This window comes from Paralichthys olivaceus, chromosome 18, assembly GCF_024713975.1.
Source record: "Paralichthys olivaceus isolate ysfri-2021 chromosome 18, ASM2471397v2, whole genome shotgun sequence".
Taxonomy (NCBI): Eukaryota; Metazoa; Chordata; class Actinopteri; order Pleuronectiformes; family Paralichthyidae; genus Paralichthys; species Paralichthys olivaceus.
Window position 1 is genome coordinate 17,035,063 of NC_091110.1, and position 27,599 is coordinate 17,062,661.

General features: G+C 43.8%; 2 protein-coding genes across 5 annotated transcripts; one reads left to right on the plus strand and one right to left on the minus strand.

The window, feature by feature from the left end:
* The first annotated feature begins 5,406 nt into the window (after positions 1–5,406).
* Positions 5,407–14,213, plus strand: stom (stomatin). 3 transcript variants are annotated; one of them, XM_020104228.2, is made up of 8 exons: positions 5,407–5,581; positions 6,430–6,462; positions 7,457–7,566; positions 7,868–7,940; positions 9,886–9,968; positions 10,102–10,305; positions 10,873–11,007; positions 11,314–14,213. In XM_020104228.2, the coding sequence occupies exons 1-8, from the start codon at positions 5,521–5,523 to the stop codon at positions 11,500–11,502; spliced, it is 888 nt and encodes a 295-aa protein (XP_019959787.1). In that variant the 5' UTR covers positions 5,407–5,520; the 3' UTR covers positions 11,503–14,213. The 3 variants fall into 3 exon arrangements, with proteins under 3 accessions (XP_019959787.1, XP_069369389.1, XP_069369388.1); XM_069513287.1 differs by lacking the exon at positions 5,407–5,581 and adding an exon at positions 5,673–5,774; XM_069513288.1 differs by lacking the exon at positions 6,430–6,462 and having other exon boundaries at positions 5,412–5,581.
* A 65-nt stretch (positions 14,214–14,278) lies between these two features.
* gsna (gelsolin a) lies at positions 14,279–27,467 on the minus strand. 2 transcript variants are annotated; one of them, XM_069513285.1, is made up of 17 exons: positions 26,951–27,120; positions 21,005–21,205; positions 20,180–20,334; positions 19,777–19,938; positions 19,427–19,576; positions 19,266–19,355; positions 19,045–19,177; positions 18,577–18,881; positions 18,225–18,358; positions 17,970–18,060; positions 17,692–17,718; positions 16,532–16,702; positions 16,257–16,431; positions 15,597–15,718; positions 15,406–15,483; positions 15,256–15,316; positions 14,279–15,057 (listed from the first exon to the last, which is right to left on the minus strand). In XM_069513285.1, the coding sequence occupies exons 2-17, from the start codon at positions 21,198–21,200 to the stop codon at positions 14,888–14,890; spliced, it is 2,220 nt and encodes a 739-aa protein (XP_069369386.1). In that variant the 5' UTR covers positions 21,201–21,205; positions 26,951–27,120; the 3' UTR covers positions 14,279–14,887. The 2 variants fall into 2 exon arrangements, with proteins under 2 accessions (XP_069369386.1, XP_069369387.1); XM_069513286.1 differs by lacking the exon at positions 17,692–17,718 and having other exon boundaries at positions 26,951–27,467.
* Positions 27,468–27,599: the final 132 nt, after the last annotated feature.

Here is a 27,599-nt window from a genome sequence, read left to right on the forward strand (position 1 = left end):
GTTGCTCGGGGTCTCCAGGAGCAGTTTGGTTATTTTGAAAGCAGGTTAGCTGAAGAGAAAGCCCAGCGTCCTGTGTGCTGACCTTCCGTCCCTGGGGTCAAAGCACCTGATCCAGCTTCTTTACTTCCTCTTGAGCAGTTTTGACACCAACATCACCATCTCACACGTTTTCACTTTTCTATTGATTACAGCAGGGAGGGGAGGGCGTCCAGCCGCTGCACAGATTTCTAGAGTTATAGATCTGATTCTCTTTGGCTGGTGTAGTTGGTTGGAAGCGACTGGGGTAAAAGCTTCGGGTCACCTTGAACTGAGAGTAATGTCTGTTTCGATCTGGTTCTCCGCAGCGCTCCGTCGGACCGCAGGCACTTTCACATCGCTGCATTATGAGTTTTTGCTCCTTCGCTCTGCCTCCTGAACAATTGTTTTCTTAGTTAGGCTTCTTGATACAGTACCCAGAGGCCCTAAAAACAACTGAGTAAATATTTGGCAATTGCTCGAGCTGAAATGATGATTATAAGCCAGGGTTTGGCACAACCACAGGATGCAGTGTTTGTGCCACCGCAACGCAAACCCACCGAGCTTTAATGGAACTACAAATTCTCCAAAGAGAACACCGGTGTTTCCCTTGTTTAATTTCCCTCTTTGTGAACTTTGCAATCACTCAGCGGTAGGTACGTGAGGCACCTGCGTGTCACAAATTAATTGCCTTGCAAGTTCGCGCAGCGGCTCGGCTAATTTACATGGTGGTATGACGGCGTGGAAACACGATGCGAGGTGCCACTCTTTCAGCTGTAACAATCATTTTGATTTGTTTTCTCCGCCTGGCACTTCGGCATTTCACTTCACCTCAAGAACAATGGGGAGGAATTTGCTGGAAACACACGCACACGTTCGTGCAAGCTCACTCACATCTGCCTGAGAGGCACAGTTACTTATTCTGTGCATAACAACTCCACCCCTCAGATTCTCCCCTTTCAAGAATCCCATTTGATTTGATATCGGCCAATGAAATAGTGCAGGGTGAGAGGCAAGTGAACAATCAATCTTTGTAATGTGATCCATGGATTGAGCGTAGTGAGCAAATGTTTGCACAGGCAGTCATCCAAACCCGCAGTCAAACGAATTCTGCAGAAAAAGGAATCTATCCAGGGCAGGCCTCTCTCTTTATCTCTCTCCTGCCCGACAGCAGCAGGTTATCAAGCACATTATATTCCAGCGCTCTGTGCATTTTTCATATAGGCTCGCCTTTTATGTTTTATGTACGCCAGCTCAGGGGAGAACAGCTGTGTGGGCGCCGCATCCTCTGTAAGTTTAGAGGGAGAGAGAGAGAACTCATTTCAGCAGGAGAAGTGGAGCAGAATGCCAAACGCAGCGAGCGCGGTACCTGCGAACAAACACGAGCTGCAGACCAAGGCCTGCCTCAGCTATTACATTACCATAATACACGGAAACAACACCTCGCATGCTGTTACTGCAGTAATTTGAAAACAGATTGACGGGATTTACAAGTTCTCAGCTTATCTTCACTCTGACCTCTGTGACCTCTGTCTTCACCGTCAACTTTTCGGAGTGAAATTCGTACGTCGGAGGCTTATTCACGGACTTTTCCAGGATAATCTGGTGTTATATACAGTACAATCATGGAAATGTTTCTTTTTTTGTGTGTGTTGCATTTGATTCTGTGGGAATGTAGCCGGCCTGGAAACAGAAAAGAGGAATATAGAAGTGTGATTTTATAATTGACCCGACTTGCTCTTTCATGCAGAGTTGATAAATCCCCACAGGATTCTTTTCTGACTGTAGTCAGGTCTGTTAGAATAGAACTCGCTGCTGCCAGATCTCATTGGATGAAATACCACAGTGGTAATAGAACAGCAGCTCTAGGTTACACTGTAGATTAGTTTATGTGCTGCTGGGTTCCTGAAAGAATAAAGGAATCAATAAAAAACAAATAAGGTAAATAACTACATGGAAAGTAATATAGCATGGTATATTTTTCACAAGCCCCAAGAACGGTATGTTTAAATGACCTATAACTTTATAATATGGACATTTATATAGAAAACAAAATGAGGGACATCTAATGCTTCTCATTGGTTTATTTTTTAAATCTTTCATTGATTGAATAAAAGTTTTTTAGTGACAGAACATTGGGTCAAAACACAAAAACCAGCAGTTTAATCTCATATCCTCCATCCGGTTGGACAGGGGTGATTTAAAGTGACGCTCGGTCGTGATTTAGACGCATTTCTGTGCTGTTTGACATCTCTACAGAAAAACCTCCAACGTGTCCCCCTCAGAGACCCTCACTTCCCACAGAGCGAGCTCCTCTGCTGGAGGCGCGAGGTGAGATCTCTCTGTTCAGAGGGACATGCTGCCACCCAGTGTCACAGGCTGTGAGGCAGGAAACACTGTCTGACCATTTCTCAGTCAGGCTATTTTATTCTTCTATGATTAAATCATACAGTCTAATTTTACACTAATATATATATTTAACACCAGACAGGATATCAGTAGGTCGTAATAAACAAATACTATGGTTATCATGATTATTGTTAGTTAGTGTGACGTGGTTATTTTCATTATTTTTTTATATTTGTCAGCATCTGGGCTGTAATTAATTATAATTTTCATTATACATCTTTTTGATTAATCGATCAGTTTTTTGGTCCAGAAAATGTCCGAAAATGTCGCTCTGTGTTTCCAAAGTCCCAAGATGGCCTCCTCAAATGTCCTGTTTTGTCCACAAACCAAAGATGTTCACATGTTCATGTAATTAGAAACTGAAATCAGAGAATCTTTACTTTCTTTCATTTAAAGAAATCACTCATACTGATTAACTGATTATTTGTCGACCTGTATGGAAAATTCTAAAAATGTGTTATTATATTATTATTTATGACCAAAGATTTTCAAGATTACTCACGACCTTGTGTGATAGATGTAATATACATTTATTTACAAAACATGATGCACTAAGCTGAGTTAGTGTGCTGACTCTCTGTTAAGCTCATTGATGAACTCAGATTTTGTCGATGAGACACAAACGACAAATGACACGAGTGTCACAGAGGAGAGCAGTGACTCAGGACATTTGATCAGTAAAATGTCCGTCACCTTCAGCTGGTTTCAACCCAAACCTGTGAGGCTGCAGTGAGTCAGTGTCTCCTGAGAGGCCTGACACACTCAGTATCAAACTTCTATCTGTGGTCAGGATTTCCTCTCGATGCATTTTGACCGAAAAAATCCTGTTTCACACATTTTTGTGCTCTGTTTAATTAAATCCCCGCTTCTGTTTCAGTAGACATGTTTAGTAACACCAGATCTTTTCAGTTCACACGTTGTCTTTTGGTTGCAACTCACTGGAACCACCTCAATGACCCCTAGTGGCCAATGATCGAGCTCCTGCAGTACAATCAACATACATGACTCTTACAGTCCACTCTGACGTCACATTACACATTTATCACACATCACATTTCATGCTAACTGTGTATTTCTGGGTTAACACCACAGACATTTTCACTTGGTTGTTGTTCTTTGATCAGATCATTCTCCTGAAGCTTCTCTGTTTTCAACCAGAAGTCCTGAGAACACAAGAAACATCTTTGTTGCATAACTGCTTTAGATGCATTGCAGTAAAACCTATAATTTGCTCTGTATATATCATGAATTCTTTGAGTTTATGTGTCCCCAGCATGTGGACCTGAAGCCTTGTAAGAACTTGTGTTACTTTGTACTGTGACACAGCGTCTGTACATGTTCAGAGATCTGAGGTGGCAGCACAGACTACAGTGTTTGGCTCTTAATTGATTCTTTTGTTCGCCTCAATCCCCATCAGCACGAGACTGAGCCTCCATTATTGGCCACGAAAAGGAGGAGGGATGGAGAGAACGGACAGACGGAGCATGAAGAGAGATAGTTAGGGATGGGGAGAGATAACGAGGAGGGCAAAGTACCCTGTAGGCTTAGCAAAAAGGGTGGATAATAGGGAGCGAGTGTGACCGCAGATACAGTATCCCATCAAGTGAGAGTGGAAAAACAGGGGGAAGGATTGGAAATGAGCGAATCATATGCTGTAACTTATCCTCTCAGTTCAACAAAGACCAGAGATGCTTTGTTTTTTTAGATGCACAGAGGACAAACTCCAGGTAACTGCAGGGAGATGAAGGACGGGGGAGGGGGGGGGGGGTTTCATGCTTGAGAGGGTCTTTGCTGCACCTTAAGTGGCCACACTGGCCAGCAGTCCTGTACACTGGTCCCAGCTTGGTGCTTTGTCAATGTGCTGTGACTAATCCAGGAGGGGTCCTGCATTTTCTCTCACCCTAATTAAAAGAGGATTAGATGCGATGGAGCTCTGGGCCACTCCGACATGCATACTCCACCGTCCCTTTGCTTTCCCAGGATAATCTCACTTACTGGAATCGCCTGGATTTTCTGAACATGCCACCTGAACTCGAAATACAGCTCGCTCACTGAAATGATTGGAGCTGAGACTGAAGGGGTAAACGGTCGTAGTTCTCCAACTGGTGTCTCTGCCACAAAGGTTCCTTTCCATCCCAGAACAAATAATCTTGCTCACAAATGCTATAACATGAGTGGTTTGCAGTAGCTTCAGATTTATAGACAAAATTACAACATGGAGTTAATTTGGGATGTTATTACTGGGAGAATGTGCTGTCTGTCAGCTGTTAACTAATCCTGCACTGTGGTTTATAAATAGCCAGCTGAGATTAGCTAGTTTGAAGTGCTGGCTAATTTAGCTGCCAGCTGACACAGAGATGGGCCGTGCTTTATTCCCTCTGCACCGCTGGTATCTCTGAGGCCTGTGGGGGGGGGCTCCTGTGAGCGTGGGGACACAATTTATTTTTACCATTATTGTTGCTGAACTTCTTCGTTGGGTATGTCCCATTTGAAATTGGATTTAAAATGTAGCCCCACATGCATCTTGTGATCAGATGTGTCGGGCATGATCAAGTCTGTGTCCGATCTAAGTGCATTCACACGTGCACCACACACACAAACCACACTTCAATACCAGGTGTGTTCCGGGGGCCTCTGTTGCTTGAAAACAGAAGGACACATTTGAAGAAGCCTTGTTTGAGACCCAGCTGACAAATGAATCCCTGAGAAGAGGCCTAGAATATTGTTTATGATGCCTAAAGGTTGTTTTCATTTGTTCTAAATATAGAGAAAAGATTTATTTGAAAACAGGCCTGTAAAGGGATAGTTCACTGGGATGTGGCTGCAACAGTTTATTATTTATTATATTTCTGTATTTCTGCTTACCTCTGAAACTCCTCCAGTGTTTTTGTGTTTTGTGAGAGAATTTATTTTTTTGGGGGGGTGAACTGTCTCTTTAAGAATCAACAGGCTGAACCACGCCCACTTCTACAAACCCGGGAACCAGTAACCTGCGAGTCAAAGCTCAGGGAGACAGAGACACGGGCACCTCAGGACACACACCGGAGACACACACAAACACACACCGGAGACACACACACAGGTTGTTTTTTTTTAATGGACGCCGACGGCGAAGAGGTCACCATGAAGGAACCCAGAGGAAGAGACCGTCAGTCGGGTAAGGCCTGACTCTTTTCTGGGGGTCAGTCCCCCTCCCCCTCCACCACAGACCCAGACTGTGTCTCCAGCCTCCTGCTGTGAAAACCTCAAGCTAAGTGCTAGCAGCAGTGTTAGCTCACTCCGGCTAAACTACCGCTAATTGGCCTGCTCCGCTCGCATGCTAATGCTAGCGGGCGTAACGATTGTTGACGGTGGGTTTATTAGTGCGACACGAGTAAAAAATCACAGCCCGGATGAAGCCGATTGCTTTTTTAAAAAAAACCAGAGTTAGCGAAACCCAACCTGTTTTAAACCATTGTTCCTCTGAGGGTTAGATGGTTGTTTATTTATACATTTATCCACGGAGGCTTGTTTCGTAGTTAAAATTGTGTTAACTGAGAGCCAGCTCAGTATAGTCTGTGTCGAACTAGCTTAGACTAGTTAGCATTTTCTTTTAGTCACACAGTGGAGGAATCACTGTTGCTCAGTGCGAACCAGTATCGATTATTGAACCTCTGTGTTTAAAGGGATGTCCGGGAAATGTCCTCCTCACGCAGCCTCTCCCTCTCAGCTAGTCTCTAATAGCTCTCTGCTACAACTAGTGTATTCTTCTGCGACATGTAGAGACACCACCTGCTTCATCCAGCGGCTGCCCTCATAATAATCATAGTAATAATAATAATAAGAAGAAGGAGAAGTCGGTAATAATGGCTTGAGCTCTGGATCGACAATTGTTTGCTGTTCATTGTTTTCACATTTCCCACCACAGGGAATAACAACACACCAGTAATGGCGACTGTGCTTAAAGACGTTGATTGCACACATGTAACATTGCTTGAAGTTTTGACATGTGAACTTTGTGTGTAGGTCCAGGCAGGCATCAAATACTCGATGGTCAAGGTACGAATCTCAAGCCGCTGCCTGGTTGCATGTCATGTTTCAGATAATGGTGCAAACAGAGGATGTGACTGACCTCAGTGTTTTTTTTTAATCCTAACAGCAGTGGGTGTGGCACGTGGATGGAGATGACTTTAAATGTGACTAATCTTTTACATTTGGGGTTTAACGGTACACAAACATCGCGGTACGGTTTGGTGTGGTCTTCGGTACTGCGATTTACAAGAGATACAACGTTAACTTGATTCAACACTAGTTTACCGAACAGACAATGCCATCTTTCTTAGTGTCACTCTTGCTACTGGCTGCAAATAAAGTACATTTACAAGAAATCAAAACATTGATTACTTTTGCCATTTCATTCAATTTGTTTTTAGATTGAGAACACCAGACCCAGTTGGGCTGGTCTCAGAGAAACATTTTTAAATAACATTCAGGTCAGGTTCGGGTTGGGTCGTGTTTGGCTGGGCTATCTACCTGATTTTATTAAACTGCATGTACCTCTAATTGTGGAAAACATCAGGGTCAGGCAGAGCTAGTTCTCTCTCAGGCTCATTCTGGGTTGAACAGAAGCTCATACAACACACTATTTGTTAGTGTGTTGTCCCTGGTCTGAATTGTTGGCAAGAAGCAGCTTAAATTTCAAATTTAATTCCTCACACTCAAAAAGTTCTGCAGATGCAGTGGCTTCATTTTTTCAGACCACATGTGTGCCCTACCGAAGGCCCCACCCCCAAATCTTTGCCCTTCAGATACTGTTACACCCTTAATATACTTTTTTCAAGGTGTGGGTTTTCAGAGATGGATGAAAGCTGCACTGATGCATGACAGAATCAGAGCGTATAGATGGTTTAACAACATTTCTGAAAGAATTTACCACCATTTTGAAGTGTGTTAAATGCTGTTTGTTGTTTTATTCTTAATCTGTTTTGATTTATTTTTTCTTAGTGTTAATGTGCATCAGGTGAATTCATGTGTTTACCTTTTTTTCTTCCAGCTTTGGAGAATCCAGAAACTGACATTGGCTTGTGTGGCTGGCTGTTGGTGGGGTTCTCCCTGCTGCTCATGCTGGTTACCTTTCCCATCTCCATATGGATGTGCATTAAGGTCAGCCGCTTATCAAGTTCACTGTTTATTTTCCACTGTGCGAGCCAAGCTGGCTGGGTATAGTGGAGGGTAAATTACTGTGGATGGCTCAGTCTGTTTATTCAGTGTTTTGGAAACTCTGGAGTTTGTGCTGCAGACTCATCCCCTTTATTATGTGTATTTATTTAACTGCCTTTAGAAGCTGTTGACCTGTTGTTGTGCTTTTACTTAATTAAAAGTTACCCTAAGTAAGCAAGGTAATTGCTCTTGGAAGACAAAGGGAACATATAAGCCATTTGTGTGGTTTTTGCTCTGTACACAGATTGTGAAGGAGTATGAGCGAGCCATTATCTTTCGCCTGGGGCGCATTTTGCGAGGAGGAGCCAAAGGACCAGGTCAGAGACCATTGTTTGTTTTTCACCTGTATATAATTTTTCCCAACATCCAATTCACCAGTTATTTTCATAATTTATGATATTATTTTTATGTGATGTTGTTTCAATATCCTTTCAGCTGCTGTTTAGACCCAAACTAAAATACATTTCTCGAGCTAAAGTATCAAGGAGCTTAGAAACACAAACAGATGATCATCGTTACGTGACCATGTCCCTGACAAGATGATCAGCCTGGGGAAGATGGGAGTGAATATAACCTTATGTGTGGTGGGTCAGTTTTAGTCCTAAGCCCCTTCTCTTCTACTAAGAACTGCTTCGCTGTCGTGGTGCAGTCGGGTCTGTGACTCTTGGGCGTTGTCCCTCTGCTGGAAGCTGTAGTGAAAAGTCACATGACCAGCTCTTCAGCCGACCTCACTGGTCTGGTCCTTCGTCTTTAATGTGTTTCGACTTCTGATTGATGACTCCTGCTGCAGTCGGCCCTGTGACGTAGGTTGCTATGACAACCCAGAGGCTCAAAGAGTATGCAGATGTATACTGTGCAGTGCAGACCATAAGTATTTGAAGAGGGATGAATATTTAGTTGTTGTTACTGTGAACAAAAATCCAAACAATAGTAAATGCACTGAAATACATTCCAGATTAGGTTTTTTTTTTTTATTGCTCCCAAAATTTTCCGTGCGATAACCAGCTGATTAAAAATCACAGTGTTGAGCTGTGAGGCAGCTGCCAATTTCTGTAGTTTCCCTCCCTTCCACTTCCTGCTCTCAAGTGGGCAAGGTGACAGGCGTCATCATTGTAAAATCACTGGTTCAAATTGAATTTGAAAAATATGTTGTGTCAATAATAACATCAACACAATATCCCGGGTCAAAGTTCAACCAGTTGGCATGCCGCCACATAGACGAGCACTTGTATGTACACAACTAACTGAGACCCCACTCCAGAGCCGATTGTCTGGCAATGCTCTGGCACATGTCTGCTGGAGATCTTAATGCCTTTATCATCCTATTCTCACTGATGCCTCTTCTCTTATGAAAGGCAGTGAATTTGTTTAAATAAAAATACAGACTCCCACAAGGATTAATTTGCATATAGCTCATAATTCACTGTCTCTTTTATCGTTTTGATTTCTTGTTTTTACTGGATCTGAAAACCAGGCTGTGTCCTCTCAAAATGCTGAAATGTGACTCCTCAGAGAGTCAGGGGCTCCTTTTTTATGACAGCGCACGGTAATAATAGCTCTCTGCCAATAAAACCTCTCGTTCCTCAGTAGCTGAAGGAACCAAGTGCCAAAGTTGAATTCTGCATCTGGTTTCCCATAATGCCCCTCACCCCTACCCCTGAAATCTCGCCCCGTCTCCATCTACAGCAGCTGTTATTTAATAGTGACTTCCAACATGTACCAATACATTTGTATGAGGTCTGTTTTGTATCAACAGATCTGTTTATTGATGAACAAAGCTTTTTTTATGTGTGGAATTTTCCTCTGTGTCACAAGATGGTTCTTAGAGACACTGTCTGTACAAGTAAGACAGGAGCTAAAATAGTAGAGAATGCTGGGAATGTTGTGGCGGAAGCGGCACGAGCAGATGGTTGTGTTCCCAGCATTTAAATACACAATATCCTGACAGGAAATGCAGCCCACAAGTCCCTAACTGGCGTGGTATTAATGTTAGCTAAATGACTGCACATGTCTATTTCACTCAGGCACATGCCTGGTAGTGTTTATTGCACTAATTCAATTATTGAAGTGAAACAGGCTCATGAAAGCTGCAAATATCCACAGCTTTGCGTCGCTGTCGGCACAGCTGCAGACTTACAGAGAGCTTGAGTTAGCCTTCTGTCAGAATTTCATTCACTGCACCGTTTTCAAACATTTGTGAAGACGCTTCCTCATTATTGTGTTGACAGTGCTTTAGTCTTTGTTATTCTTGTGATTCCACAGGGTTGTTCTTCATCCTGCCCTGCACTGACAGCTTTATTAACGTAGACATGCGCACCATCACCTTCGATATCCCACCACAAGAGGTAGGAAATGCACAGTCCCAAGTACTTTCAGCAAAGACAATGTCAAATTCAAAGAATATCAATATATTTGGGCAAATTTCTGAAACTAATGCACTTTTTGGGATTAAACATTTTCTTCCTGTTTCCTTCTCAGGTTTTGACCAAAGACTCTGTGACCGTGAGTGTGGATGGTGTGGTGTACTACCGGGTCCAGAATGCCACTCTGGCCGTGGCTAACATCACCAATGCCGACGCCGCCACCCGACTGCTCGCCCAGACCACGCTGAGGAACGTCCTGGGAACCAAGAACCTGGCGGAGATCCTGTCTGACCGCGAAGAGATCGCGCACAGCATGCAGGTAACAATAAGCAGCAGTTACACACATTGTGTAAGTTGACAAGAAATCCAACAAAGTGCCAATCAGCAACAAGGAGGCGTCTAGTGTTCATGTGCAGGACAAGGGAAAGAAGAAGAGGGGGGGGGGGCACGTGCAGGCAGATGGTGCCAGTTTAAAGACTTTAGAAAAAACATCAATCATTTATAAAAGTTAAAGTAAGACATGCACTTTAAATAACAATTACAGGTTTAAAATTTCAAATAATTGCAGTAACCTAATATTTTTCCAGATGTTTGGACCTGGCGTCACCTCTTACACAACATTTACTCCAAATTGAAGTTATTTTATAAAGACAGAAACCTGGTTGAGCTCCCTCTGCTGGACAGTTTAGAACAATACAAGACAGTTGGCTTCTAAAGAAGAGGGCGAGGTCATTTTTTTTTTTGCGTTGATAAATAAATGTTGGCTGTTTCTGTCACAGTTATCTGTGCTGAGCAGATAACTGTGTGTGTGTGTGGGCAAGTAGTACTTTTATGGTGGCTCGTCGATTAAGGTCCCTTTAGAGAACTCGTCTCTCTGCCCTTTCAGTCAACTCTGGATGATGCAACTGATGAATGGGGGATCAAGGTGGAGCGGGTTGAGATCAAAGATGTCAAGCTGCCCCTTCAGCTCCAGAGAGCGATGGCGGCTGAGGCGGAGGCAAGCCGCGAGGCCAGAGCCAAGGTAAGAAGATCAGGAAAGAGAAATGACAAGTCAGCAGAGAAACACACACAATTCATGCAACATAAGTAACGTAGATTCACACCAGTATTTACTGCAGATTAACTCATGATAATGGTTGCATTTATTACATTTCCTTTATATTAGTAATTTGAGAAAACCACAATTGATTTGTATCATTTCTAGACCAGAATATTTGTCAAAGAAAAAAACAGTTGATAAAGTTCCTAACAACGACAGATCGAACTGTTGATATTGAGGTTTCTTATGTGACATGAAACCGCTCTTCCTTCCTGTTTCCTCCTCCAGGTGATCGCAGCGGAGGGAGAGATGAACGCCTCTCGGGCTCTGAAGGAGGCCTCCCTGGTGATCGCAGAGTCTCCGTCTGCCCTGCAGCTGCGCTACCTTCAGACCCTCAACACCATCGCCGCCGAGAAGAACTCCACCATCATCTTCCCGCTGCCACTGGACATGATGCAAGCCTTCATGAAACACTAAGGGGTCTTTGTACTCGTCAGTCAAACTCACACACCATTTACACACACACATATTTAGTCCCTGTGTCCAGTTCAGGAAGTTTTGATTTTGGCTCATGAAGCATCAAGCTTTCCTCAAAAGTCCAACACTTGAAACTCTCTTTGCATTTAAACTCACCACAAAGCCGATAGTCGACCGCCAGCCTACACACAGGTATATGTCCCACCTCTCTGTCGTTTAGTAATCATGACCAATCTCAAGCCTGTGGGTTTTTGGTTATCATGTTCCAAACTGCCAATTCTGCAGAAAATTATTCTTTTAGATCTGTCGTAAAAAAAGAAGAGGTGAAATAAAAAAAAAAACTGAAATGTAACTTGTGTCACATGTTTGCTCAGATCTGACCAAAGCAGATGCGTCGCTGTACAGTATTTAAAAAAGGTTATTGTGAACGACGCGTTCCGCAGCAGGTGGTTCAGCTTTTATCCTGCACGTTCCCCTGACTGTCAAAACAGAGGCAGGAAGCCCAAACCTTTCATCATCCCTTTCTCAAACACTTTAAAGCAAAGTGCCAGCTGGATATGCAGCCTTACAACTGTGCACACACACACACACACATTCTAGTGTTTATATAACTAATATCCCCTGTTGACATGGCACTACTACGACCACTGCCATTTTCATCATGCCATAATTATTTTCACTATATCCATCTGAGGGCTCTACTGGCTTTACCACCAATCCTCAGAAACCTACCTCTGGTTTTTAGCTGTTAGCTGTGCCATTTTTTTCACTGGATTTCAAAGTAAAATGGTTCAAACATGAACCTGAACTTCATTTATTCCACTCATTTCTCAGCTTCAACAAGGAGAGTGTTGTAAATACAGTATCTGTATGAATGCATGAACACACTCAACTGTTGAGAACATATACTACTACTACAAATACTACTTTTACTAAGTATTAAAATGACCCCTTTAGAAAGTGAGGGTTGGTCAGCGATATAGAAATAGTGCAGGAACACACATGCCAACACACTCTGTTGTCATCGCTGTCATCTCAGATTACAAGCTACGACTTGGGTGAGGGGGTCACAGAGATTCTACTGCTGCCTGTCATATGTTTACAGTTCACTTTCTATTCATACACAGTATATATAACATTCAGGATGGTGGAGAAAATAAAACAAACACTTCACATTAACATAAATTCTCATCTTCGTCCGCCAAATACACATTGAACCCCCCCCCCAGCCTTCAGTCTGCTGACGATGAAGCAGCGACTGACATTTAATGCAAATCTTTCAGCCAAAGGCCTTAACTAACTGCCATCGCTTCATTTTACAGTCTGAGAGCTGTCTTCTATGCACTTTGAAGAGAACACTATGATTTTATGACTGCATGTTTGATTTTAACAGCACTATCTTGTCTCTTTCTTTCTGTCTGGGTGCAACAAGCCACTTAATATGCAGTTCATGTGTTGTTCCTCCTTCTGACATATAAATAGCAGGAGTGTTGTCAATGTACATGACAGTGTCTCGTCCATGTCTCGCTCAGTAGTGTTACCATATATGTAATACATACATATATATATATATACATATACATACATATATCTCTGTAGTCAAGTGTAGTTTCTTATAGTTTCCAGGGCTCTACATTAACACTTGTGAAGGACGAGCCTTATTCTTTATTTTTGTGGAGAATATTTTACGCCTCACACTGATCCACAGCGTCATAAGGTTCAACTCATTACTCAGTTTTAAATGAATATCTGTTACGTTCAGAATGTGGATTTAAAATAAGTTCTGTTGACACTGCAGAACATTTTCTGTCAGATAAAAAGATCATTAACAGAAGTAATGGCTCCAGATTCAATACGACCTAATGATAAAATTCATCACTAATATATAAATAATTTATAAGTTTTACAGAACATATTAACACAAATATATTAACAGAACAACCTAAACAATGTTTAAGTAACAAACATCATTTTAACTGTGTAGGTCTCGTACGTCTGAGCCGAGCACGTTGTTCTTTCTTTAATTGACCAACTATATATCAGTTCTGGTTTAAAAACCAAATATTATCCAGAAACGTCCTGTTCAACTTTTTCACCTCTGAATTTTGAATTTACAAAAAAGTAAATTTGACATATTGTTACTTCTCCTGAGATTGTTTGTCCCTAACGTTTCTTGTCCCGAGTGTCTCGTGTTCATGTGGAGCCCTGGTTTACCTTTGACTTTTTTTGTTTGTCTCAACTTGGCCCATGTTTAATGGCATTGATGTGTTTCTTTTATTCATTATTTTCTTGTGGAATATAAAAGCCTGTTACAGTATTTTACTACATTATGCTCTATATGTTTGATTTATTGCTGTAACAGGCCAAGATTATTAAGCTACAGCTACTAAGCAAATGAACTATGTATATTTAGAACCACACTAAGATGAATTTAAAACTGTTACTGGTCACGTTCACTCGCAGCGTGACCACGAAGCTGCTTCTCTTCTCTGACTTGTCTCATCTTTTGACTTAAGAGGGAAAAACCCTCACATCTAAATGAAGTAGTTCTTTAGTTTCTGCTTTGTTTTAAAGACTTGCATCAATATTTTATTCAGGATTTATAGTTGTTAGTTTTTGCGGCTAACTAATTTTTTTGTACACTTTGCTAGCGTTTGATATGGTTTTATCTTCACATGTAAAGACTTTAAATAAAGATTTTATCAAAATCATTTCATTCTTTCAGAAAAGTGCCTTTGTTGAAAGTGTGTAAAGAAGCAGAGACGTAAAACTTGAGCATCTTTAATTTAGTTTTATTGAAATGATAACAAGACTTGGGGAAACCTGAGAAAAGTGTCACAGGAGACGTAACTGGTTCCTAAAGCAGCAAAGCGTCGGTTTCCCATCAAAAGTTTGCAACTGCAGCATCACTCAAGCTTCCTGGGAATAAATCTGGTATTTTAAAAAAATAAATAGAAGTGACAAACAAACTGAAGTCTGTGAAGGCATCGCTAAACCTCAGCAGTACCTCTTTTAAAAAGGTTCAACAGGTTAACTGTAAACTAGAGGAGAGAAGGTTAAGGCATTGGTTGTATTGCTTTAAAAAGGCAGTGGGCTTTTCAATGTCGTTTTACTGTCAAAATATAAAATAACGTCTTTGTAGTAACTGATTTAGTGCAAAACCCTACAGGAGGAATGTGCATCTGTTAAAGCTTGATTGTTATTGGTTGGTTAAGAAGTATTGTCATCAGTGTAGCATGTGAAAGAAGGAACTCATTTCTAGAACTCTATCCCTTTAAAGAATATTAAAAAAAAAAAAGCGACATAGGCTTAAAAAGTCTTAATGATTGTGGTGGAGCGGTAGAAGTGGGGGGTGGGGGGGTAAGGGGGAGGGTCAGGTGACGCCTCACAGGGCCAGTTCAGCCATAGCGCGCTCCAGTGGGTCGCTGGTCCAGTACTCGTGGTCCCAGCCCAGGAACCAGCCGGAGAAGGTGGGCGGCTCGAAGCCCTGCTTGATCTTGACGATGGGCGTCCTGCGGTCTCTGTTGGCCGGATCCGTCTCGATGTAACGGACCGCTGAGGGAAGAGGGAGTGAAGAATTACTGAAGACTGAAGCTCACATGTACAGCAGAATGACGGGGATGTGAAACCAGACCTCAGCTAAATTCTGCATTTTTTATCTGCCAACAGAACGGTATCCAGAACTTTTTACAATTTTATGCAGAGAAGACTTGTTGACTCTTTGCGTTTTTAATTTGCAAAATCTTTTTTTACCAGATGCCATGGCTTCAGTCTTCTCTTCCTCTTGAGCCTCGTTTCCGATCCAGACAAACACCTAAAAAGATAGAAACGCTTTGTGCATATTTGTTCTTTCTGTTGCAGTGATTTTGAATCCATGTGTTGTCACAGCTCCGGTTACTTTACCTGCTCCCAGGTGTCGAGGATCATGACATCATCAGTGGCGAGGTCGTCCTGGGTCATCTCCCCGGGCACCTCCTCAATCTGAGAGGAGGACACGTGCTCTGTGATGATTTCATTCATGTGATACCGTGTGCACAAACAGCTTCGGAGCGGTACATGTACATTACGTCTGATTTAAAGGGTTGGTTACTCACAATGAAGTTTCCTGTTTTATTGGAGCAGGCAAAGAGTCTGGGTGGATGAGCGTCCATCTTGTCCTTGAGTCTGGTCGACGTGCGATACTCTGCCTTTCCTCCCAGAGCTTCCCAGAACTGATCTGTGGTGACGACACACACACACACACTCTAACAGTTAGCTAAGTCTGACACATCACACTTTTTCAATCAATATACATTTTTTGAATCACAGCACCAGTAAAATAGTGTCAAAGATATGTTAACGTACAGTTTTACTCAACACACAGCAGGAAAATGTTGTTTTGTTTTCTTGAGCTCATAGAAATAAAATGTTGCATTTTGTCTTTAGGAGCTTTTGAGAACTTGAAGCCAGTTCTTAAAAGCAGGCCTTTAATTAAAAATTCAATCTGTTGTGTTTTAGCCTGAGGTTCTATAATCCGGTTTCTTTTTCGAGCTTTGAAGCATCACAAGCTCACTGATAAAATCTAGAGGGGCGAGACAATCACGGCTTTGTTTTAATATGGATGAACATGAGCTACGAGACACAAACTTCACACAGAAGATCTACATTTTCACAGCTGGACCTGAGACATAACTCTGGAATAAAACATTCACATTCTGCTTTAAAAGCACAAAAACATGAGAGAGTAATATTCTGTTTCCGTCGAGCTTCCTCACCAGTCTCTCCTCCCTCCGACAGCTCGGAGACTGACACTCCCAGGATGTCGCACAGCTGCTGAGCGCCCTGCTTCTCCGTGTCGCTGGCACCGACGCCCACCCACACGAACGAGTCTCCGGGTGTCACCAGGATAAACGCGTCATTGGAGTTCAGGTTGGTCGCCACCACATCAAGCTGCAGAAACACAGAGGTGCTTAAGGTTAACATGCAATAGAGAATCTCACCGGACTCGTGCTTTAAATTCCCGACATCTGAAGGCGGTGTGTTCTCTCACCTCCACAGCTCTGGTGTGTCCTGCAGAGTTGGATCGGACCTGGAAGAGTCGAGTCTCTGCAGGAGCCGACTGACCTCCCTCTCTGGACGTGCCCCCCTTGTACACCACCATGGGCTGTCCTCCAAACAGACTCATCAGATGGGCCGGCTCCTTCCCCTGCACCACCCTCACCTGGTACAACGACACCACAGTGAACGCTCAGCGGCGACGAGACGGTTGTTACAGTAAAACACTTCATGCATCCCTGCTGCATTCCACTCTGCAGACACTAGATGGCAGCATCGAGCTGTGCGGCCTGTGCCACAAGGTGATGAAAGTCAGTTGCGTGAAATTTGGAAACTTTGATGACGCAGGTTTATGTCTGAGTCTTTGGTCTGAAGCTTTTGTTATAAATGTTTATGGAGGTGAAGTCAGCTCTTCTGACTTTACATGAGGAGAGTGAAGAGTTTACATGTTATAGTTCACATTTAAAGCAAATTCATTAGACGACATTTAGCGTTTCAGATGACTGGATTTCTTCAAAATATTTTTTGGTACGAAAACTTAGACTTAAACATTTAAACTAATCCAAATGATTCTCAAACATTCCCCGGACATAACCAAAGTAAATGAAAGTGTAGTTTGACAACAAAGGTGAACTTTGCATGACAGCTGTTTAAAAGTGAGAGCTGGGAAACACCTGGAAACATGGACGTGATGGATTCACTCACACACACACACACACACACACAGTTTCATGCTGAGTCAGCAAAGACACACAAAGGTTGTACGTGCAGAGTAAAGACACACCAGTGGAGTGAAGTGCAGAAATGAATGAATGAACAGAAAACTATTTTAGGAGCCCTGCTGTTATTTCCAAAATCATATTGTGTTTGTGTATCTAACAAACATTATCACTCAGTGACAGTCGACACACTGTCGCTCTGATGTCGGCGGAGAGAGGAGGACGGAGGATGAGAGGACCTCCCATCAACACTGACATCTGAACGTCCTGTTAGCTTCGAGCTATCTCATTATCACATCCAAGGCCATTTAAAGCCCTTTTTAGTATCTTGATATTTGTATATATCTTTTTATTGTTTGCTTCTTTTCGTCTCTGAATCTAAAACCGTTTGAGTCATAACGGAAGGATGAGGAGCAGGAAATGGATGGAAAAGTACCTGAGTGGTCATAGGAGCACCGACAACCTGAAGGCACAGAAAAGGTCAGAAACCAAGAGGGAAAGAAGCAGCAGCAGCAGGAGCAGCAGGAGGAGGAGGAGGAGGAGGAGGAACCAGGAGGGGAGGAGACAGAGTAAGAGGATGTAAAGGTCAGACAGGAGGTGACTGAGCTGAGTAAGCCAGAGGAGACATTAATAACAGGAATGATCAAATGAAGATAAGCTTGTGAGAAGGAAAAAGCAAACAAACAAACACACAGAGGGAGCGACGTGTTTTACCTGGACAGGACCACCGCCGAGCTCCTCGTCCAGCTGGGCCCCGAGGATCGCGCAGGCCCCGATCTCATCCTGGCTGGAGTCCGCGCCCTGCCTGGGAAACAGTTCATTCAGTGAAGTGGCTGCACAAACTGCACGTCTCCGCCAAGGTGGTGACGTTTGTGTGTTACACAAAAACTAACGTACAATTTTTGACGTCTACTTTGAATAAAATCAGTGTAAAACAAATTTCTGGCATTTTGCTTCTCGTATTCTCACCACATGTAGATGATGTGTCCCTGGCGTCCTCCGTGATGGTAGTTGTACAGGATGATGTAACTGTCTCCGCCGTAGAACTGTCCATGTGTGGACGGATCCACCTCCGTCTTGTCGGATCCCTCAATGCGCCAGATCTGTCAAAAAAATCCAACACAGCCAAACTGTGAGATGATTGTTTTCAATATTTTATCCCTATAAGAACAAAAAAAAGCTTAGGCTTAGGGTTTTCCACAAGAGGGAGCTGTTCATTGATTGTCAGAACAGTTCTACACCAGCGCCCCCTACAGGATTAAAAAAGCTGAAACCAGGAGCCTCGTGTCACCAGGTCTCAGACCCCCCTCCCTCCTCTCACCTGTTTCTCTCCGCTGCCGTCATCCACCATGCCGTGCTGCGCAGCCATGGCGGCGGAGTCGTGCAGGCCGGCGGCGTCGAAGGGCACCTTCTCGATCTTGGCGATGCTGTTGGCGATGTAGGCGATGCCCAGGCCCTGAGTCTGATCTTTGTCCCGCCAGTTTTTGAAGAACTGCTTGAAGAGCGGCGTCTCGCCCATCTCCGGCAGGATCTGGATCTGCGTGTGTTTGGGGTAACCCATCTTCTTGATGAACTCCTCCGCCGCCTTCATCGCCGCCTTTCGCTCGTCCATGTTGGCATCTTTGCCTGTAGAGACAGAGGCAGTGTGGTTCTATATCTTGTGAGGAAATACTTGTTACTTTTAGGATCACGTAAAAACTACTCGTCTGATTTACACAACTATTGGAGGGTTGTAGCTACGGCAACTTGTTAATCGGAACCACTTTAAAATGAAATTTCCTTCACTGACCTTTCCAGACGAAGATCTTGCCGTTGGGGCCGTGGTCCAGGATGAAGCAGTCACCAGACTCCAGGGCGCTCTGAGCAAAGGGGTTCTCTGCCGCCACCAGTGCGATGGTCATGCCTCCGCTGGCGTTGGACACCTGTAAAGACAGAGAGAGTTTCATTAGAGTCATGAGGTGATGTAACAACACAAGCATCTGTATCTGAGGCGTTACCCATATCTCTCACCTTGTAGAGTTTGGCCATCTTCCTGTTGGCGGCGTCGGCCTGGGGGTCGTCTGAGGCTCCTTCAGGCAGATCTGGTTTCGGACCTAAAACCTGAGACGAAGCAGCGATTTTAACAAACGTTTCCTGCAGTAGGACCAAGACTCATAACTCACTGTTCTCACCTCTAACATCTTCTCTCTCTCCGTCCCCTCCTCACAGACGTAGACCCGTGCCCTGCCGCTGCGCTCGTTGTCACGGATACCCTTGGCGACCTGCGTGGCCTTCATCCTCTCAAAGCGGTTGCTCTGGGAGCCGCACCACTGGAAAATCTCCTGTACGTCAACAACAGAGGAACAGAGTAGGTGAATGAAAGTTTAACTGAAGATATAACACTATTATTATTATTGTTATCATTATTTAATTGTAAACCTTTTACTTGGAGCAATCGTAAAAATCACACTTTCCCCCTGGGATCAATAAAGTATTTCTGATCCTGATAATATTCAGTATTAATCTGCTCGGTCTGACTCACGCCTCCCAGGTCCACGATGAAGCAGTCTCCCTTGTTGAAGCTGTCCCAGCTCACCGGCACCTCTGTTGCCCTGACAGAGCGACGACCTTTGACCTGGAACACTCGCTGCACGACCACCTCGTTGGTGACAACGTGTTTGAACCCAGACGCCACACCTCCTTTCTGTCAGGTAAGAGTAAACAAATTCTAAATAAAACCTTTAAGCAACACAGGTCTCTTATTATACAGGTGGTGAATAACAAAATCAGATTATGTTATATTTTTTAAATACTTTTCTGTTCTCACACATATTAAAAAAAGATGCAGTTCATCATTTAAAATATGATGAAATATTTCAGCTGAAACAACTCAAACAGATAAACAGGCAGGAAAGTGGGACATCTTCCTCGCAGATGGAACTCACCATGTATTTGATTCCAGACTTGAAGTAGCCCAGAAAGGTTTTGGACTCGTGTCCCTGGACCTCGCGGTACTGGATGGGTTTCCCCCCGAGGAAATCGTCCATCTGGACTGTGAAGATGGCCGCCGAGCCGCTCTCATCCTGGGAGCAGAAGTCACCTGCGCCAAAAGAACCGTCCATTTTAATCCTCCGGTGTCATTCGGTCTCATTGATCAAACTCCACATCCACACAGAGACAGAGTCACTGACGACTCAGGAGATCGATGATTGGCAATGACACATTAATACATGCAACATTTTTCTATTTCTGGTCACACAGTGAGTTACATCAGATCCTGTTTACTGCTAAATGCTGTTTCCAGGATCAATCACGTCGACTAAAAGCACTTTGAGTCGATAAAGAAAAAAAGACCAAATAAAATCCTAATGAATGACATGGTCACACCCCCCCCCCCCCCTCCTTGTTTACAGGAGCCACGAACCAGACTGACCTCTGACCTCGTCTTTATTCAAGAGAGTGGTCATTTCAGTTTGAGAGCAGGACGTATTGATTTGTGTGAGGGCAGGGCTTTGAGTGAAAGCTTTACAAAGTCCTGCTCTTGAATAAAGAATATATATCAAAATTATTTTGAGGTTCGTACATGTAAGACTTCATTAATCACAGTTTTAGTTTAAATTAGCAAAACAAAACGATCACAGCAAAGTAAAAATGCTGCTTCATTGCCTCTAATCTTATCGACTCTCTTTTAGTTGCAGTGTCTGTGCTCGGGATTCATGTATTTAGATTTTCCTGCCATCTGGTGGATTTTTCCGGCTCGCAGCACTCACCCAACCAGAAGTGGAGGTCGAACTGCAGGTTGCCGGAGCGCTGTTTGATCGTGTTGAGGATGAGGTAAGCGTCTCCGGTGTAAAATCCGCCACACAGGTTCTCTGGCACTGGCACCAGGTCAAAGTTCTCCACCCTCCACACCTGCAGGCCCGGCTTCTGTCCAGCCCTCTCAAACTCTGGGTGATGCGCTGCCATCCTGCCTGCGGAGAGAGACACGGCACGCCTGAGATTTCAGTTCTTTTCCGACACGTTCCCGTGGCCACAAGCCGTATTGTCACAAGTCGGCGACCAAACACAGATAAGAGTCGTAAAGCTTTGGAATAACCTTTGTAAAGTGAGACTGGGACGCTCTTATTTGCTCTGGAAAATGAGAAGCCACCCCTTCTTAAGGCAGAGTTGTCACCATGGATACAAAGATAAAGTTTAGGGTTATAGTTAGACATTAATGCTCAGCAGTGTGAGTCACCGGTGCCCCGTGCACAGGGTGTCTCCCTCAGTGAGCGGGAAGAGGAAGTAAGCAGGACTCATAACTGCCAGTGACGGAGGCAGAAGAAACACTCTGGATAAAAACACATTTAGATTAGACACTGATTCATAACCAGACATATTTATTCCTTAAACTCTCCAGACGACAAACACACAGACTGTGATGTCTGCACACTATGGGAGGGAGAAAATCACAAATTCACAATATGGAAAAACTGAAAAACCTGCATAAAGTTGTTCTCAGGATCTCGTTTTCATAGCATCACACAAAAAATTAAACCCACCGTTACACCATCAGTGTGATAATTACTGCCTAAAATGACAGAAAGCGTCATGGAGGAGGCGAGGTTTATGACCCACAATGCTGCGAGCCACCAGGGGGCGAATTAGATGTTTTGGCTTTTGAGCAGCTGTTATGGCGTCCATCTTTATGTTCTCTCTATATTCAAGCTAAACATCCAGGCGCTATAGTTCCCAGAATCCAACTCATCGGACGTATTTGAGCCAGATCCTCCTCGTTCTGTTTGTTCACATGTTTCAAAAAGCACTTCCTGTTATAAACGAGTCGTCTTCAAACACAGCAGCTCCGTCAGAATAACAGAAGCCATGATTGGTCTCTCTGGGACGAATAACAATATGTTGCCCGCGGACACATCAGCAGTCACACATGCGTCCAATCACACATACTCCCATGATGCACTTCAGTCGTATCTAAGAGCAGAAAAGACACATGATGCCTGATCAAGTGTTTGAAGTACGTGTCTGTGCAGCGTTAGATTTGCAGCCTGCAGGCCTCTCGCTGAGGCTCTGCAACAATCTGAACGAGAAAATCAAAATGACTCAGCAATTTCTTCTCAGCCTCTTCTCAAGTTGTACTTTTATCCGTCTCTTCTGATTTTACTTGAATTTAAATTTTCTCAATATTGTCTTTTAATTCAGATGAATTTTGCGACTCATTTATTTTAAGTTCCGCCTTGTGAAATGTCAATCATTCATTTCAAATAGGTGGCGTTTGGTTTAAACATGAACATGAAGGATTCTGCTGCTGCACAAGGAAAATTCAAAATAAGTGTTTCTCTTCATACTTGTTTTTAAATAACAAAGATAATTAAAGAAACCACCACATTTAAGATGCAGACTTTCTACTTTGGACTCCATTATATCTGTTTGACAGATGTTTAACAGCTTTGTGGTTAAACCTAAATGTTTCAGATGACACAATCAGCTCTGTGAAGCAACACTGGTCAGTGGTGGTCTGTGTGTTTGCAGCAGACACACACACACACTCAGGCTCCATATGAATTGATGGTTGGCACAGTAAACACCACACAGAGATTGTAAACAGTTTCTCAACAGTGAAGCCGTGTTCTCAAATTAGAACCTAACGTCTCTGAAAACCTCCTGCTGCATTTCTGTCCTAATTTAACTCGCTCAGGTTCAAGAATTTACAGAAAAAACACAGACCGGAGGTCATGTAGTTCAAAATGAACACAGATTCTAGTTTTACACAGGAATGCTGCTCCGACCCGCTGCCGTTAAATTTGCACGACTAACCGTCCACACTGAGACGAGATTTTCATTCTTCTGCGCGGCCCTCTGCCCACAAACACGGCAGGAATCCGCTGCTCGCCCTGGAAAAGGGAAGTGGCTCTGAATCGACGCAACCGGGCCAAATAAATGTGGGGTTTCTTTTTCCCCCTATTTCTGTTATGTAACAGCCAGACTCTCGTTCAGCAGCTGTTTAGTTTTCCCACATGGAAAAATATGTGGATACGTTTTGGCAACAACCATTTTCACGGTCAACTTTCCTGAATTTTGAAACTAGAGTGACAGTGAAAGTGTCAAACCTCTGCCAAGGCCCAACAGTTCCCTTATGAAGCCACACTTAAATCCACCATATCCACTTTTTTCTTCAGTTCCCTATATATGTTATGATGGTGTAAATGTCAGAAAGTGCCCTCTGTATGGAATGGATGAAAACATCCTGCGTCCGCCCCTGAACCGAGCCCATGCCAGAATGTAATGGGTTCTTTCTTGGCCCATGTCCCGTCATTCCTCTCAGTTTCCTGGAAATTTGTGCTGAAGTTTTTGCATAATCCTGCTGACAAACAAACAATCAGAGGGGAGGTGAAAACATAACGTCATCGAGTCACTCTGTAATGATGTTTGTAGTCTGAACCTCCACCACTCTGCAGCATCTGTGTCCTGGTTTGACCTGACAAAGAAGAACTGGGGCTGCTGGGGAACGATGGGTCGTTATAGTTTGACGGTGGACATGGAAAACTGAATTTTCCTTAAGAGACGCCTGGTGGAAATGTTCCACCTGGGAGACGTCTGAATCCCACTAAAGTCAGACAGCATCTGTGGCCACGCAGGAACACTTACAGTCGGGGGAAAATAAACGTATTTTCTGTGACGTTTACCTTTGACCGATCAGCTCGAGAAATAAGTCATCTGGAATTCCATCCACGTATTGTGGAGTTGTCTTGTTCACACATCAACACAGAACCAGGGGTGACAACAATATCCCTGCTACCAGCTACACAGGGTAACAATAACTTGATGTTCCCAGTAATAAATCAGTGACTCCTCCTCGCAACACTACAACCATTCATTAACATCACCCGTCACACCCTGTAATATGAAAACAGCTTGAACGCAGAGATGTGAGCTAAGTAAGAGGATCCTCTTTAACACAGGGACGGATGTAACACACGTTTCGGTCCAATAAAAACCTAAAAACACCTAAAACTGCAGTAATGAGACACACATGGAGTAAACCAGTGTAGAGATCAACAGGGAAACTTCATTTTTAACTCACTTGAAGTAAAGTTTGGCACCTTTGCTTTCATATTCTGTGAATTTCCCGACAAAAGACATGTCTCTCACTCAGCCCTCATGATTACTGATTAAAAACACACAGCATATATATCTTTCTCAAAGTCTGGAAATACAGACATCTGAAAACTTGACTTGTTTAAGGAAACTATTCTTCTCATCCAACAGAAGCCACACACCTTTACCCTGAATAGACAAAAACCCCCTCTGCAGATTCTCGGTGGTGCTGAATAAATACGACTGCGTTTGACTGTGATCTTCCCCCCGTGTGATGGAGAGAAATCTTCTGTCTGTCGCTGCACATGAAAGCTGCTTCATCCCGGAGTAAGATACTGTCTGTGACTTAATAAAGAAAACATCAGCGTCTGATTCACCTCACGCTTTGAAAACAATCAAAGCTAATATTAGAGAAATGATAACAAGAGAATCTAACCGGGACACAAAGTTTCAGTCTTTAAAGAATATTTTTGTGTCAGTGTGTTTTTTAAAAGAAGGGCAGCAGCTTCAAACGTCACTAACACGTCCACACTTTAGACATTAACAGGAGTTTAGACGAGGGGATCGGAAACCTCAAGAGGAAAACCTGCAGCGACTGAGTCGGACATTTCAGATCGTTTCAGGAGATTATGTGGAGTTCGGTGCGCGTCTGAGAGCAGCTACTAGAGAGAGACAGTGGTTTGACTCAGCACACACAGCTACAGGCTTAAATAGAACAGGTCACATGACCGTCGGTTAATGCAGGCCTGCTGGTAAGAGCAGGCGGCGTCCACAGGGGAGCCCAGGCCTCTGCAGGGATATGTGCAGAGTTTCTACACCCTCATGCCTCTTTATGCCCCCCCCCCCCCCGGAGCTCCAGACATACAGGGAGTGGGCCTGTCATTCCAGCCGCAGTTATTCACTCCCCTCCCCCAGTTTCACCAGCCTATCTTTTGTGTCTACACTCACTCGGGGCCTGAATCTAAACACAATCACTTGATCCATTGCGCAGATAGTGAAAAGTGGATTCTTGTGACACTGATACCCTGGTGATTCCTTTGTTTGAGTTACGGTTCAAAAACAACCACAGGAATAGTTTCTGAGTTTCTTCCAAAGAAAAATGGTTGTTCCCTCAGGGAGGGGGATTCTTGATGACTCATTTTCTCCGTGCACTCCACTCTCAGCCTCTCGAGGTCTCTTCAGCTGCTCCGCAACTCGCTCAGGACGCATGATATGACACGGACACTACACTTTAATAGCACCTATACACCGCTCAGCTTCCCTTTCATCTGTTTGCACAATGTAGAACAAGCAGAACCTAAATGACTGTTTATGACTTTGTAAATAACGGCCCTGATACACAGATGGCTATTAAAGGATATGAGAGGGCTGTGTCACCAGGAACCAGTTCTATCGCTTCAATATATGAAGCATGTGAAGTCAAGCTCATTTCAGACATGAACTGAAGTTACCCTGAAGGGGCTGCATGTGATAATACAACACAACAATTATTATAATGTTATTCCTCTTTTGAAACTCCGAGATAACAATGAGGACAATCGCTGCGTGACTGTGTAACCACAACAGCTTGTTTGTCAAGAAACAAGAAGACGTGCTGTCATTATTCAAGTGAGGATAATCTCCTAAATTAGGTTTTCTGGCTGGCAGAGGGCGGCACATGGGAAACTTTTAGGCGACATCACAGATGCTGTATTCGTGTTTGCCGACATGTTTCCGGCCCCAGACGAGGCAGCTCGAAACAATGACATGATGAGTTTGATAAACACGATGATTCCATCAATACTTCCTTTCTTTTACTGATGGATTTACATGCCTGCAGACGTGCTCAGCTGTCCCGTCGTGCACACAGTTGTTTGAGACTGAAACAGAAGAGGGGTGCAGCTCTGCGGTTGAATTCAGACATCCCATAATCTCTGTCTGCATGCACAGCTCTGACACAGTGCTTCCTGATTGGCTGGAGACATATGTGTGACTCTCTTTCATACATACATACACACACAAAGACCACACTGTCGAACACTCACCTCACAACTGCTGCAAACACCCACAAACAGGATGCTGTGACTAACTTCCTCAAACTGATTATTTGGTTGGGTTGTTCCCATGGCAACCAGAGATGCCTCTGAATAGAAGATGCAGCTGCTGAGGAGACTCCATCCTGTTCCTTCTGTTTCCTCCTCAGCTGCTGAGTAAATGATATACTTTTTTTTTATGTTACTGTAAAGCAGCTGAACTCAGCTCGTTCGCTTCTCTCGTGGTCTCTGTAGCCTGAAGTCAGACCAGAGTTAATTTAAGGGGGAACCACTGGGTTTCAGGCTCCGTCCAGAGTTTCCACAGTTTGTCCATATATGGCAGCAGCTGCGTTTGGACGATAAAAGTCCGGTTTGCAGAAAACATTTAATCACCATATTTAACCAAGCGTAACCATTTTACGCACAGGAAAGAGCCAAATGGCCACGTTACGCTCGGATGCGCACCTTGGATGACAAAGGAACGGGGGGGGGGGGGTAACGGTTCATTATTCTGTAATTGAGGCGTCGGATTACCAAAATGAAATCTGTGCCACGGCCTGGAGACACAGGGAGAGGGAGAGAGAGAAGGAAAGTGGCGCTTGTTCGACTCACCTGGACGCGGAGGTTGGGATCAGAAACCGACGGACGGACGGACGGGTTGAGGTTGTGGTCTGGTCGGGACTGTGTGGAGCTGCAGGCGGAGCGGAGAGGTGTCGGGTCGGCGGAGCGGCGCAGAGCAGAGCCGCTGTTTATGCATGTGTCCCGGGACACTCCCCGTTATGACCCTCCCCTGCTCGGCCTGCACCGCCTGCAGAGGGCCGGCGGACACGTGTACGCGCACATGCACTGTCTATCTATCTATCTATCTATCTATCTATCTATCTATCTATCTATCTCTCTCTCGCTCTCTGTCTATCGCTCTCTGTCTATCTCTCTATTTATCTATCTATCGCTCTATCTATCTCTCTATCTCTCTCTCGCTCTCTGTCTATCTCTCTATTTTTGTGGCCTAATGTAATGAATCCATATGTTTACATAATTAGAATTCAATGAGGATTATTGATTAATACAATATTGATAAAATCCTATAAATCGCTTCTACAAAACCTTGATGTATTTTTTTTTTCTTCTTGCAGTGAATTTAACCTCAGCCACGTTTGAGTTCACACCTCCACCAGAGTGAGCATCCTGGACAACACTGCCCCCTTCTGGACTGGTGGTGGTGGAGATGATACAAATTGCTATCTATCTATCTATCTAT